We start from the raw sequence: 16,268 nt of genomic DNA, 5'->3' as shown, positions 1-16,268 counted from the left end.
CTTTTAGCAGTGAGAATGAAACAGAGAGCATGGTAAGTGTTTTCTCTAATGTTCTTACCGATATATATGGTAAAATACATGAGGGTGCTTCGTCTCTGGTTCCCTTTAAGGAGCAGTGTTTACGTCACTCAGAATGCGTTCAGGCCTTGTCCATGCTATTTGATGCATTGGAGTAGGTGTATCAATATGCACCATTTTCATTAGTGCACGGTAAAACAGGTACCTCCACAGCTGTATACAATTCAACAGACAGAAAAAACCCACCAAGATATTCTTGAAAAAAATCATCATGCCGCGTTTTGTTTTAAGGCCCACAGCATTAAGTGTGAACAAGGCCATTGGCTTGCATGGGCAGTTTTTTTGCTTTGCAAGATAACGTACAGCTGCAGTGTGAAGGGGCCCTGGGAGTTTTGTTTGCGCATGCGTAGCAACCTCTGCTATTCTTCCACAGTTTGAGCCGGGGGCCTGAATGCTCTGAACTCCGTGGCCGACTGACTGTGACTAAACACATTCTGCACCCATCGGGAATAAATGACATTGTGCATGCGCACTCAGGGCCCGCGCTATTTGTAAGGCAAAGGGGGCAATTGCCCCAGCACCTGAGCACTGCTGGATCCCACACAGTACTGGACCCCCTCCCCTCAGATCTCCCCCGACTGCTCTCTGTGGCCGCCACAAGATTTGTGTAAGGATAACAGCTCACCTGTTCCGACACGGTGCTCCATTCATGCATCCGGTCTTCATCCTCGCTGCCTGCATCTCCCTCAAGCTACATACACATGAGGCACGAATGTCTGCAGTTGCATGGAGACAAGCAACAGTTGAAAGTCTCCAGCAACGACAGTTGTATACAAGCGACTATTGTATACACGCGGCAACAACCTGTCTGCAACATAGCGGAAACTGTTGCTCAGCAACTTCTGTCGCAGGTTCAATGAACTGTCGGACTCACAAGAGTTGCTAGAGACTAGCATACACACGACCGCACCGACTTGAGACTAGGGACGGTTGCTGCAACAGCTGTTGCCGGGGATTGAACAAGTCAATCGCCTGGAGACAGCTCTGATTAGCAACAGTTGCTTGCGCGCGCCTCATACACATGGAGGACCTGTTGCCGCAACATGCGCGTGCCATGTGTTTCCAGCAACAGTTGTAGCCTGTGTGTATGGGCCTTTAGACACCGCTCACTGTGACAAAATGCAGCACAAACTGATCCCCTCTCGGTGAGAGGCTGCTACACAAAGCTTTCGGACATGCTCAGCCACATCCTAATCCTGCCAGCGGCGCTGTATGATGGTAGACATGATCTGGAGGATGTGATGTCACAGGACTCAGACGCCCCACCCACACACGGGAGAATGTCGACTCGGATGAATCGGGAGTCTGGATCAAGTGGCCACTTCATTTAAATCAAACTTCAGGCTGTAATAAAGACCTCCTTTTAGAAGGAGAGAGCGCTGCAGGAAATCTGCTGCCAGCAGGCTGTGCCACGGTGCCCTTACACTGGATTTTGAAATGCCACATTAACCAGTTCAGGACTGGCCTTATTTAAAACTAACATAATACGGCGTAGTTTGAACGCTGCCTGATCCCTTGCACAGGATGGGATTGCACGTCCCCACCGGCACCACCCTCAAAGACAGCTGAGCTCCGTACCTCGGTCGACTCCTTCCCCCTGATCACTGTGAGCCAATCACAATGATCCGGAGGTGTAAAATAAAAATAAAGCTCTGGTCCTTAAAGGCGTCAGAGCCTGCAGTACGCAAGTTATTAGTTTTAGAAAATTATATCAATTGCTGACCTCTTGCTGCATACAGGGTTGTTTTTAGGCATAGGCAAATCAGGCAGATGCCTGGGGCATTAACTGTAGGAGGGAGCACCACAGATCTATTCTTACAGCACCGCGCTTTATGGAAACAGAAAGAGATGGTATGTAAATGGTAGTAGGCACTGCTGATGAGCATAACAAAAGGAGGTCTGAACATCATAACAGTCATATGACAGGTAAAAAAATGAATGTGCTATTTAACCACTTGATGACCCAGCCTCTACCCCCCCCCCCCCTCTTAAGGACCAGCGCTGATTTTGCTGATCTGTGCTGGGTGGGCTCTACAGGGGATGATGTGCTGGGGGGGGGGGTCTGATCGCTCCTGCCTGCGTGTGGTTGGCGGGGGGGGGGGCACCTCAAAGCCCCCTCCACCGCAGGATTCCCCCTCTCCCTCCTCCCTTCCCCGGAGATTGGAGGCTGCACAGGAACGGATCTGTCCTGTGCAGCCTCTAACAGGAACAAGGGTAGGAGGCGCCCGTGGACATATATTGCTTATATCGATCATATAAAAAATAATTGTAATGCTTGAATTCCTACCTTATAGTAGTAAAACTCACTGGTAGGCAGTAATTGGTAATTTTCAAACTTTATTAGGGCAATAATGACAACGCGTTTCTCGGTCAACACCGCTTCCTCAGGTCTATAGATGTGCCCTTGGGGCATATGAAATAATCCTGGGCGCCTCCTACCCTTGTTCCAGTCTCTTACACCCCAGGTTGGGGAAGTGTACACTTGGAAGTTTTCCAGTGATCATCTTTTTGGAGTTGCGACCATCCATTCTATTTGAAGCAAGGCTGAGTGGGGACGGTACTTCCTCACATGCGATAAAGGTGGTTGCTCTATTCGGCAACCCAATTTTGTGAGTATAATACTTTGTAGTTTATATACTCCCAGTGTCTGTTGGAGAATACACGAGTGGGCTCCCGGTGTCCCTGTGTTTCTTTTTGTTTTCCATAAGAACTCAGCCTCTAACAGGCTCCTGCCTGTCATGTGACAGCGATCCCTGGCCGCTGATTGGCCGAGGATCGCTGATCACACAGTATTCTGACCCAGACCTGACTCCGACAGGAAGTGCCACTTACATACCTGATGTTTAACTCTTTCAGGCAGGGAAAAAAAGAACGGAACACAGCCTAGTTATTAGTGTGCTAGGCACTGTACATACACATGTCTATCTCATCATGTCACATGTCACCTCGGGTGTCCTTTAACAGGAAGAGGTTTTTTGTGTGGGTTTTGCGAGTTTGGGTGGGTGACAGGCACCTGCATATTCACAAGCCCCTCGTCTGGGCACTAAAATGGACAGAAACCCCCCGACTGCATACATGTTCTGGGCCAGTGACTGAGAGGTAAACACAGAGGATATGCATGACAACCAGGAAAGTCAGCAATAGCAGCAACCACTTCTAATTGATAGTGCCCATACATGGTACAATTGTTTCATTTTTGTTTCCCTCGACCAGAGAAATTTGACCAATTACTCCGTTTGGTTGAATAGTTTTTAAAATTCTTTTCGAGGTACCATACATGAACGTTAATTTTTCCAAAAATCCGAGAAAAACGATCGAATATGAAGAAAAAGTTGGTTTATCTAATAGAATTTTCTTATATAATCTACTATACACTATACAATTTCACAAACACCCAGATTTTTCCAACATGTCCGATAAGATTTTTATCGAAAAAACTGAGTGATTTTTCAATAAAAAAAGATTTTTTAGATTTTCACTTTATTCGATCGTTTTTGTTGAAAAAATTGGAAAAATCGAACGTTTTAATCGTACCATGTATGAGGACCATTATCGTGACCAGTCCACTTTAAGACGCTGTCTCGAGATTATGAATTAAACCACTTGGGTGTGCAATAGTCAAGCTCTGGCCCTTTGAAAGTCATTTTATAGCTCTCTGGAATTGTCCATTATGTAATCCCGTCTCCCCATTGGCTACAAATGGTCACATGCACAAGTCAGCCTTATATTAAGGACACAAATGTTCAGAGATTTAATAAAAGAAGATACTTTATTAGCATATTTGGAATGGAACATTATATGAACAGGTCTGAATACACATTTAACATACAGGCCTAAAAGGCTTTTAATGGAATGCATAGTGTTTTTTTCAAAATAATTATTTTATTAAGTGAAGCTATTCATTTCAATTAGGGAAATATTAAACATTTTGTAGCTCTTCAGAATCCCTTTTGCGGGTGTAATTTTCGGTAATCGAAAAACATCTTACTGCTACGCCGTATACATTACAACACCGCGTACATAAGCTAACACATTATTGAGTTCAGGCATTGGCTGTCCTCCTCACTGTGGAAGGTGCAAGACACTCCTCTGTGAAAGAAAAAAAGGGTGCTGCCACCTGCTGGATGTCTCAGGTAGTTCTAAAGAATCCATATATGATATTTCACATTATCCAACACTCAAAAACAAAATCATGTTTTATACCGCATTATTAATGAAAATGATTATGAAGAAATCACTACACATTCCTTTTAAGAGGTAATTAGGTGCATCTAACAAAAATTAAAAAAACATAAATATATGCCTTAATGTAATTATAACTGAAAATTAAAATATAACACAGATTGATAATATTATTAAGAGACATGAAATATAGTTTTAAAAATACAACGAGTTATTATTATTAGAAAACTATACAGCTACTAACAGCAGCCAGTCTTACTGAATGAAAGTACTGATGTACGAAGATAGCAGGCATCTGATTGGCTGCATATATTTAGAACGCTGTGCTCTATGTTTTGCATGCCAAACTATTTTTCTCTGCTGACAGTGTGATAAATAGGGTGGATTTTCTAAGGCTGCAGAACATAAGTGGCCGGCACCGCCTTTTCCGCCATAAGCCCAATGTCTGACATAGGAATACTGGCTGCCACTAGATGGCGATATTGAGGGAAAAAAAAAAAAACTCTCTTTACATCAAAGTGTCTGCCTAACGCTAGGTACACACTATACAATTTTCTGGCAAATTTACCTGCCAGATCGATTATTTCCAACATGTCCTATCTGATTTTCGAATGATTTTCTGATCGATTTTCTAATCGCTTTCCGTTGAAGTGAACGGAAATCGATTAGAAAATCGATCGCATTTCAGATCGGACATGTTGGAAATAATTGATCTTGCAGGTAAATTTGCTGGACAATTGTATGGTGTGTACCTAGCATTAGGCAGACACTTTGATCACTGCCGGTCCCAGTCGCGGCTGCTGTGCCACGTAATGTAAGTTACGTGGGTGCATTTTGGGCTGTCACTAGGGGTGCTGTTGCTGGATCTAGTTTGGTATGGCATCCTCCCATGTGGATCATGCAGCGCCACATAATTACATGCAAGGGGCGGAGCTACACTGTGCAAGCTGGTGCCGGGCCTGCTCTGCCCCCTAGAGCGAGGAGGTACAAACCCTTCGTATCACCGCCGGCACACAACCCGATCACCCACATCCCCCCCAAGTACACCGGAAACCAGTAAGTACTGGGAGGGATGTGGGTGAACGAGATATTGAATTGGAAAGGGTTGATAAAAGACACAGAAAATCCAGTCCACATTTGCTGGATTGTCTTAGGACGTCAAATGTTCTTCCAGCCTTAGTAAATCTGCCCAATTGTGAGGAGTCTCATCGATTTTTCTATCAACTCTGTTCCTGCCATGAACTATAGATATCATTCTGACTTGTATGTACATTAAATGCAAACTGAAAGCAACTTTCAACCGGGCAAATTAAAATCAAACCGGAAGTGCCCATAATGAGATGCATACAATCTGCATTCATTTTGCATGCTCACTGCTATGGATAACATCTGCATTATTCATGGGCTTAAAAGTCAAGATACTTCATAGCTCAAAACTGGTTTTGAAAAGAACTGGCTCTATGACTTCACAACCAAAAATCAGCCTCTATATGGCTGTGTTAGCAGGAAGGTCATCAGGCTATTCAACGATGCAAATCAGTCACCAGTCGTGACTTGGAGTGATAAAATGTGGAGGCTGCTATTGCGGACCTCCTAAATATTGCAACTTTCCTTACTAATGCTGATGCTTAAAGGAGTCATCAGGGTCCCCGGCGATGACGTCAGAGCGACCTCCAGGTCGGCCTGTACTGCGCAGGCGCAGTACTACCACCTGCACAGTCCACTCCGGCCTACGTGGCAGTGATTGACAGCGCCGCTCGCACAGACGCAGTACAGAGCGACCTGGAGGTCACTCTGACGTCATCGCCGGGGACCGGGACAGACCTGCGGCGATCGGCTGAAGGCAGAGCTGCGGCGAGGGACGTCCTGGGAGCTTGGAGCTGGAGGAAGCCCCCGGTAAGTAGCACTCATTTTCTTAAATATCCCCTGATGACTCCTTTAAGGCTGTACTACTATTCTGGCACTCCCACCGTGTATTCCCACCCCAGAGGAGCATTTCAAATGACTTTGTGCAGAGGAACTAGCACGATTGTTGGGGGCAGGCCAGCAATGCAAACCTCTGGTTATAAGTGCGCTGTTATATCAACGTAAAGTTCTTTTACAGTACTTAGTATATAGTTCAGTAATCAGATCACTCTGATGTTGCCTTTTACTGTATATACTCGCATATAAGCCTAATTTTTCAGCATTAAAATGTGTTGAAAAGTTACCCCCTTGGCTTATATGTGAGTCAGTGGAGCAGAACGGATCGTGGAGCAGGTTTTGTTACTGGCAGGGGAGTATAAGGATTGTGCACTACTGATCCTGCTCTTGCCAGCTGGCTCCCTGCTGTGTCCGTGACCCCATCCCCTGTAACATGGTGTGCAGAGTGCGCTACTCAAGACTACCTGTGTCCCCCCCCCCATCCCCTGCAACATGGTGTGCAGAGTGCGCTACTCAAGACTACCCGTGTCCCCTGGCTTGTGGAGTGGAGTATGCAAGCACCATGTCAGTGGTGCAATGATCAGGAATTCTTCCTGTGTGGCAATCGCTGTGTCTCAGTTCTATGACGCCATCTAGTGCCGTCTTGAGACAAAGCTGTATGATCCTGGGGCACATCTGGCTATGGGGAAGGGGGCTGACTTGTACTGGGGGAACATCTGGTTGCTGTAGAGAGGGTGGCTGTATTGGGGAGGAGCTTATACACGGGTCAATCACTTTATGAGGGGAAAGTGGGTACCTCGGCTAATATGTAAGTATATACGGCATTTGGGCTTCTGCAGCCAACATTTAAGTCTTTAAATTATTGATCACATGACTAGTTACTGAGATTAGTGGTGCCTGGGCTACAACTTCAACAAGCAATCAAATCAATTTATTTTTTTTAAATAAAAAATGGACACTTTTGAAGCAAATGGCACACACAAATATAACAGACATGAATAAAGAGTTGAGGAGTGATCAACAATAATAATGAACTACTTGGAACTCTGTGACAAGAGTTCACTGAAGGTCTGACACTAGACACACCTCGTGGCGTCCTGCATCTCCACTGCTCACAGTCATCACTGATCGTACAACATTCCTGCATAATATACACTGAATAGGTTATTGATGGGTATCATTGGTCTTTGACCTTCTCTATACACAGAGGTAAAACTCCTTCTCTACCCAAACTGTGACACCAGCTTTTTGTAGCTCTTGGTGGTTTACCAGATAAATACTTTATTGACAAAGCTTGTCCTTTGACCAAAAAGGTCTTTAACCGTGCAATGCGTCAAGGCATTTTTTGGGTCATTAGGGCGAGGCCAGTCCTAGCTTTCCTGATACAAAAGGACTATTGTTCCCACAGCTGTTACATTTTGTGACCTTCATGTGTGGGACTTTTTGACAATTAGACGAGACAAACCTCTACGTACAATAAATCCTAAGCTACTGTATAGTTCTTCTGTCAACTATTGTGATCGAGTTTTAAAGAGGAACTTTAAACCAGGATTGAACTTCATCCCAATCAGTAGCTGATACCCCCTTTCTCATGAGAAATCTCAATTTTTTCGCTAATAGATCATCAGTGGGGGTATGTATGGCTGAGATTGTGGTGGAACCCCTCCTACAGTGTGATGTCATGGCCATGGAAGTTTACTGTCTGTGAACCTCGTTGCATTGTGGGTTTAAAATTGCCAAGCAAGCAGCATCTCCCTCTGTGCATAGAACTCTCTGTAAATTAAAGGAATACTGTAGGGGGGTCGGGCAAAATGGGTTGAAGTTACCCGGGGCTTCTAATGGTCCCCCGCAGACATCCTGTGCCCGCACAGCCACTCACCGATGCTCCGGCCCCACCTCCGGTTCACTTCTTGAATTTCCGACTTTAAAGTCGGAAAACCACTGTGCCTGCACAGGTGTGTCCTCGCTCCCGCTGACATCACCAGGAGCGTACTGTGCAGGCACAGACCATACTGGGTCTGCGCAATACATTCCTGGTGACGTCGGCGTGAGGGAGGGCGTGGCCGTGCAGGCGCATTGGTTTTCCGACTTTAAAGTCACAAATTCCGGAAGTGAACCGGAGGCGGGGCCGGAGCATCGGTGAGTGGCTGCGTGAGCACAGGACGTCTGCTGGGGACCATTAGAAGCCCTGGGTAAGTTCAACTCATTTCCCCCCAACCCCTCTACAGTAGTCCTGTAACTTTCCATAGTGATGCACCTGACAGGACTAAAGCTGTCACCACCTGTGATGGATTTCAGAATGTAAATCAGGGAAAGGAAAGCATTTACAATATGCAAACACTGACTAAATAATTTAAAAATGAATTTTGTAAAAATTATATTATTGATATTAATATTGTTTTTTTCACTACAATTCCTCTGTACAACCTTCATTAACTAGACTCTGCAACATCAAACTTTGTATTCACGTTTATTATAGTCACATCTGTTAGATCTGTGTGTCCCATGTGCGGCTTTCACATCAGAAGCGAAAGGACAACTGTAACGAGAGGGATATGGCGCCTGCCATATTTATTTCCTTTTAAACAATACCAGTTACCTGGCAGCCCTGCTGATCCTCTAATACTTTTAGCCGTAGCCCCTGAACAAGCATGCAGATCAGAGGTTTCTGACAATATTGTCAGAACTGACAAGATTAGCTGCATGCTTGTTTCAGGTGTATGATTTAGACAAAGCTGCAGCCAAATAGATCAGCAGGACAGCCAGGCAACTGGTATTGTTTAAAAGGAAACAAATATGGCAGCCTCCAGATCCCTCTCACTTCAGTTGTCATTTAATTAAAAAAAAAAAAAAAAACATTAAACTTTGTTGTTTTAAAGATATGATGTGTGCCAAGCGATTTATCTTTCACATATGAAATAACCGACATATTTTATGTCACATAAGAAGATTTTAAACTTCTCGCCCCTTCCTACATTTTCTAGAAACCAAACCTTACCCCAAAGCCATCCTCTTCATACATACAGTTCCAGGGGACCTACTGACTAATTGTTCATCTACTGCTCCTCACAGACAGTAACTGTCCTCTCCAGCAGCAGAAACATCTGTTTGTCTGGCTGGAGACTGAGTTTATTCTTGAGAATCACAACAACTTGTTCCCAGACCTGTGGGGAGATCTCACCAGAGTTTCTGGGCCTGATCCAGGCCCTTCTGACAGCTGGACATTCTACAGGTCCAATAACCCCCTCCAATTCCCCTAATTGATTTTTACTGGCCACTGCCCTCCTAGTTCGAGTCTGACAACAAGAAACAGGACATGTGCCTCAATAGGAACCCCAGTCCCTTAAAGTTATATTGTATGCAAATTTCATCTATGGTCTAAAGCATTAAACACAGCATAACAGCTAAAACCATCTATTTCTCAAGATCAGCAAAAACTCGGTATACAGAGGCGCCAGAGTAGAGTAAAACGTTTTAAAAACCGCTTAAAAGGAGAGGGGGATGTTAAGGTGGACTCACCTCCCTCTTACAAAAAAAGAAAACTCACTTGAGTCTCAATAAAACAGAATTGTCAAATAATTTATTCAACTCCACAAATGTAACGCGTTTCACGGGCCCGACCCCGCTTCCTCAGGCAAAAATGGGAGCACAACTCAGTGGGTCAAGCAATAGGTTTGAGCGCCTCTGTCAGCGGGCGGGCGCTCAAACCTATTGCTTGACCCACTGAGTTGTGCTCCCATTTTTGCCTGAGGAAGCGGGGTCGGGCCCGTGAAACGCGTTGCATTTGTGGAGTTGAATAAATTATTTGACAATTCTGTTTTATTGAGACTCAAGTGAGTTTTCTTTTTTTGTAAGAGGGAGGTGAGTCCACCTTAACATCCCCCTCTCCTTTTAAGCGGTTTTTAAAATGTTTCACTCTACTCTGGCGCCTCTGTATACCGAGTTTTTGCTGATCTTCTAGTCCACCCTGGGTGGAGGGGTGCATCCCCATCTACTATCTACAGAGAGCGACTTCTTAACCTGAGTGGGGTCAGGTCCTAATGCTCCCCACCTGCATTTAAAGTGGTTGCCTATGGGTAACCCGTGTTTGTGAGTATATACCGTATATATACATAAAATTGTATTGAACTCTTCATTTTACCTGACAATACTGCACCATATTGGGCTCTCGATTCTCTTCTTGTTTTTAAGCATCTATTTCTCAAGGTACTGGAAGGGTTAAAAAACTCCAGCTTTTACTTCATTTAGCTGCTAATTGATACACTTGCCTTTTCCAACCTGCATTGTCAAATTCTTCTGGATGTGATAATAAACTGTGTAAACAAGGTTGAAAAGTCCCTGCTGTATCCAGGGGGAAGCAGGTAACTTTATCACCTTTATTTGCTCACTAATTACTTATTTGGGAGTCAGTCTGATCATCTGTCCTGCAATGACATCGGTTTGCTTCAATGAGGTGCAAATATGCACTGAAATGACATCAGAGCAGTCTTATAGTGTTTCGTATTCATTTATTTTTTACTGTGTTTAATGCATTAGGGAAGAAATATAATTTTATCTGTAATCCTACGTTCAGTAAATACCCAATCCTGTGACAGCCACTTGTTTATCTCCTGTCTGCCAATAATTAACAAGCTCTATTTCCTGGCCTGAACAGCACAAACCTCTGTGAGGCACCTGCTAATCCAATTCCTTATATTACACCTGCATTTTCCAGCCACCAAACTTCCATCGCAGCAGTTCTGAAGCACTATATCAGGGGTCTCAAACTTGCGGCCCGCGGGCCATTTGCAGCCCTCGATACAATATTTTGTGGCCCGCGCCGGCAAAAGCTTCCTTATAGTTCGCTTCAGTACTCCCAAGTAATCCGCTGCATGTTCGCCGCTAAACGAGGGCTGCAGAGCCCCCAAATCGCCTAGGGGACAATCCGCCGGCATTTCCTGGAAGGGGCAGAGCTTTCAGCTTCAACTCTGCCCCTCTTGACGTCAATCGGGGCGCATCGCCGCCTCTGCCCGCCCCTCTCACTCTTCCTTCACAGAGAGGGGCGGGGAGAGGCGGCGATGCAAAACGATTGACGTCAGGAGGGGCAGAGCTGAAGCTGAAAGGAAATGCCAGCGGATTGCCCCCCGGGCGATTTGGGGGCTCTGCAGCCCTCGTTTTGTGGTGGGGAAACGGCAGATTACTTGTAATGGGAGCACTGAAGCGAACTATAAGGTAAAATAGGCAAAATAGTTCGCTTCAGTGTGAATTTGATTTTGAAATAAAAATCAATGCAAGGGACGGGGGGTGGGGGGGGGGGGGGATTGGCAGGAGCTGCTGATTGACTTTTTTTGTGAAATCTTTTATGCGGCCCAGCCTCATCCTGACTTTGCCTCGTGTGGCCCCCAGGTAAATTGAGTTTGAGACCCCTGCACTATATATATCCAAATCCTCACTCCAACATGTATGTCTTTCCTCTATTTTTTACTGACTACGTAAAATAACACTTCTAACACAATAAACCAATATATATATATATATATATATATATATATATATATATATATATATATATATATATATATATATATAGTTTTTTGTTTATGGATTGTGGTGGTCAATTTACAGTAATGGAACAGAGAAAAAGGGGGACTAGACATATTTGTGTAAGACAGACCAATCAAGGTCTGCAGTATTTGAAAACGGACCTGACTTCCCAAATGCCGGTACTACAACGTGCCTTCTAGAATCTTTGTTATAATCCAAATAATTTTGTGGGTGATCATTAAGTCTCCTGACACAAACAAAATATATGGAGCAGTGTTTCAGCTGTTTCCACCTATCACAATCTGTTAGGAGAACTGATTACTAGTGCAGGATGCTGTGACCCTAGAAAGTTCCTGCTTAGAAGGTGGGTTTAGACGGAACCTAGAAGGTTGGCCTGCTTCACCAAAACTCAATAACCATCCTAACCTTGGGGTTGGTGCCTGCAGCCTTGCATCCAAAGTCTATCAAAGTCTTTCACTAACCTAGCTTTTCCTTGGTTGGCCGGTAGACATGTTCTTCAGCAGGCGACATTGGTAGAGACTAGCAGAGAAATGTTCTTCAGGTCATTCATCTAGCTCTGCCTTGGTTGGCAAGGAAATGTCTTCTTCAGGTCATTCATCTAGCTCTGCCTTGGTTGGCTGGCAGACATCTCCTTCAGTTCATTCATCTAGCTCTGCCTTGGTTGGCCGGCAGACATCTCCTTCAGTTCATTCATCTAGCTCTGCCTTGGTTGGCCGGCAGACATCTCCTTCAGTTCATTCATCTAGCTCTGCCTTGGTTGGCCGGTAGACATCTTCTTCAGTTCATTCATCTAGCTCTTCCTTGGTTGGCCGGTAGACATCTTCTTCAGTTCATTCATCTAGCTCTGCCTTGGTTGGCTGGCAGACATCTTCCTCAGTTCATTCATCTAGCTCTGCCTTGGTTGGCTGGCAGACATCTTCCTCAGTTCATTCATCTAGCTCTTCCTTGGTTGGCCGGCAGACATCTTCCTCAGTTCATTCATCTAGCTCTGCCTTGGTTGGCCAAGGAAGCGTCTTTCTCATGACACTGACCTAGCTCTTCCTTAGTTAGCCATGACATCTTCCTCATGTCATTGACTTAGCTCTTCCTTGGTTGGCCAAGGAAATATCTTTTTCCTAGGTTTCTGATAGAAGCCTTTTGTGACTACCTTGTCTTTAGGTGTGTGCTCCAAGCAGTCAATACAACGTAATTGTCCACTCTTCATTCCAGTGACAATGGTGTGTGTGTTTGTATATATAGGCAACACAACTCAGCACTAGCTTCATTCTTCACATGCCATTGTCCTCTAGAGGCCCATAGATTTCTCATAAGCTTTTCACATTTACACCCAGATAGGTAAGGACCTCTTTATTAGAATCCCATAGTAGGACCTTAAATAATCATATTGCTATCCTTCAGTTGTTGACAGCAAGAATGTGGGTGAAACTTCAAGGCTTCTTTTCAGTGTGAGCTTGAAGACAGTCTCTGACATGAATAAGGCAAAGACTTTGGTTTATAACAAAGATACAGAAGTGCTGGTAAACAGGCCTTGCTCACACTGATTGGTCGGCGTCTAGCCATTTACCCCTCGAAGATAATCTACTGCCCACTTTCAATGTCTGCCTATTTTGAGTTAAAATTCTATTCATCATGAAGCTCTCACATCTTCCATGCTAGATGTAGCATATTTCCATCACCGTATGACAGATCAGAATATTCTCCAACAGCATCTGCCTCAGCCACCCTGGTGATCATCATCAAGGGTTTTCTATGCCTCTGCAGGTCTCCAGACCTCTGGACAAGGTTACTTTGTTGTACCAGAGGTCAGAGAAGTGTCTAACATTCTGCCAGTACTGATGACAACCCCAAAACCTCACAGACAGACTCTGAAAGGGATTTCCAAACCATATGCATGGAATCTTTGTTATGGAAACTGATATTTCTTGTCTGCCAAATAGTTTTCGAGTTTAGGCCTAGCTTATACTGTAAAATAGATTACAATTGGCTGAAAAAGGCAAAGACATTCGGAGCAGCTGTCCAGAGCATCCAATCGGCTTTCACTTGTTAAATCAAAACAAGAATTATTTTGCTCCAGGCTTCTTTGCAGTGGTCATGATAAATGTGACCTTTGGTTAAAGTGGACCTGAACTCACAGACAGGACAGGAGGAAAATGGAAAGAAATGCACCCTGTATGTATTTAGAGAGTTTAGCCTGTGTATTTCCCCCTCATCTGTGACTAATAACAAGTGTCATTTGACCTCTCAGCTGTATCAGCTGGCTGCCTCCGCAGAGCAGCTAATTTGTAAACACAGGATGTTAGCCCTATGTCTGCTTTCATGAAAGCAGGAAGTAGACGCACTGTGCAGATTTATTGCAGAATGTGTATCAGCTGTAACACAGAAATGCTTTTTTCTGTAAAGGTCATTATGCTGATGCTTATCATTTGGAGCAGAGAGGAAGTTCTGAGTTCAGGTCTGCTTTACCTTACTACGTATGAAGATTATGGGGTGAATTCCTTTCCATTTGGTCACTCTCAGTAATGTCCTCATAAACTGGTCTCCATCAAAATGGCTGCCTACACTTTACATAGACTAAGGCTACTTTCCCACCAAGACGTTACGTTTTAGGGGACGTTAAGGTCGCATAACGTGCCCCTAACGCAAAGCATTGTGGTGTTGAAGTTGGACGTCAGATTGAGCTGCATTATGCGGCTCTCAAAGCAGCCGCTCCAGGTTAGTCATAGGAAGTCCGGATCTTTTTAAGGATTCAGATCATTTGAATCGGATCATTGAAAAGATCCGGATCTTTGAACCGAATCATTTGAATCAGTTTACTAGGGAAGCAGACTGGGTGAAATGATTAGCAGGACAGGACTTTCCCTGCACTGTACATTCTGTATGTTCCTGTTTCTTCCAGACAGACATCCACTGTGAACCGAATCTTTCATTGTGATGATTCGACTCACAAAAAAGATCCGGACCAAATGAACCAAATGTTCATGATCCGGACAACACTACAGTCCCACCACGAGTCACCACGGTGCAGTGAATATTAATTAGCCATGTGGCTGGCTGCAGAGGAGGAGGGGAGACCTCCTCCTCCAACATTACTGAGCATGTGCAAACAGTCTAACGTGGCTTAGCCCATTATAACGTACAGCATGCAGCACTTTGTTTAAACGCGCTGCGTTACTATGTAACGCAACGTGTGCACTGTGAACAGCAACATTGATTTTACAGTGCTGTGAGTTAGGCTGCGTTACTGGCTGCTGTAACGTGGGACTTTGAAGTCCCACTGTGAAACCAGCCTAAAGATAGCAGGGGAAGGGTCACAGTTGTCCTTAATCTACTAAATGCTCTTTATTTTTTGTTCCTCTACCCTATTCAATCAATCAAGAGATGTTGGGTGGAGTTAGGATGTATGCAGTGCAGGGATTGGGGGAAAACTACTCCATGAAGGATTCATTCATTCCCTTAGTGGGATTTTTAACATTTTCAGTTTTACAGAAGTTAGATTATCTATTGTTTAAAGGAATTTGTCCTGTAAAATAATGGTTACAAATATAATCGTATAATTAGTATTAATTGAAATAATGTTTACAAACAATCATATATAATCCTTTAAATTAATTCAGAGGAGTGCTACATTAAACGTGAGTATCTCTTTGGTAAAACCGTGTGATCTGGGCTAAGAGGACGGGGTCCTCCTAAAGAAATGATATAAAGACACAGCTATGCTGTAAGAGAAGCGAAGGATTACATATCCCTGGTGGTCTCCATGCTTTGCCAGGCACAGGACCCAGTTGTCCTAACGAGCGCCATCTTGTTCTGGTCAGAACTGAACAGCCTCCACTCTTCCCATGTGAGCAAGCTAGCTGGAAAGATGGAGAGCAGACCCACACTTAGAGAGGTGGAAGCAGGAAGGGGACTGGAAAACCTGTTTGCCCTCTTTGCTGATGCTCAGGTTGGTCTTTGTGGATTTGTGGTTCCTCTCTTGGCATCTAAAACAAACAAAAATATATAAATATAAGAGGAGTAACCATAATCTAAAATGACACAATGCTGTGAAGGATCACTAGAGATGTTTGTAAAGGTACATACACACGTCTGACTTTTCCAAACGACCGGCCGTTCGGACGTCAAGTCGGGCGTGTGTACAAATGGTCTTTCGGTCGTTCAGCCTTATCAGCCGAATGACCGTTTGTACGCACGCCCGATTTGACGTCCAAACAACCGGTCCGAACTACCGGTTGTTTGGAACAATCAGACGTGTGTACGTACCATAAAGGTGGCCATACACTGATAGATTTGCAGCAGATTCGACCATCAGATAGATTTCTGTCAGATGCCTGTCAGGCCGAATCTCACAGGAATCTATCTGATGTGTGCCACACACTAGGAATGGATATTGGAAATCTATTGAAAATCGATCTAAAGGCATTACTGCACCATTAGATTCAATGCAACCCTATGGGCCATCGATCTGCTGCCAGCAGCAGATCGATTTATATCTTCCATCCTGTCAGATAGATCAAATTGGCTGCAAATCGATCGAAATCAGC

The 16,268-nt window shown here is 44.4% G+C and overlaps 1 protein-coding gene across 3 annotated transcripts in view; it reads right to left on the bottom strand.

Moving 5' to 3' along the window:
* Window positions 1–11,769: 11,769 nt before the first annotated feature.
* Window positions 11,770–16,268, bottom strand: part of TNIP1 (TNFAIP3 interacting protein 1) — a 167,037-nt gene continuing 162,538 nt past the window's right edge. For all 3 annotated transcript variants that reach the window (XM_068278378.1, XM_068278376.1, XM_068278377.1), the window contains exon 18: window positions 11,770–15,707. In XM_068278378.1, coding sequence (XP_068134479.1) covers window positions 15,667–15,707 — 41 coding nt within the window. In that variant the 3' untranslated portion in view covers window positions 11,770–15,666. The remainder of the gene's footprint in view (window positions 15,708–16,268) is intronic.

This window comes from Hyperolius riggenbachi, chromosome 3 (assembly GCF_040937935.1).
Source record: "Hyperolius riggenbachi isolate aHypRig1 chromosome 3, aHypRig1.pri, whole genome shotgun sequence".
Taxonomy (NCBI): domain Eukaryota; kingdom Metazoa; phylum Chordata; class Amphibia; order Anura; family Hyperoliidae; genus Hyperolius; species Hyperolius riggenbachi.
Note: the sequence above shows the minus strand (reverse complement) of the source record. Positions and strands in the feature narration are given on the sequence as shown.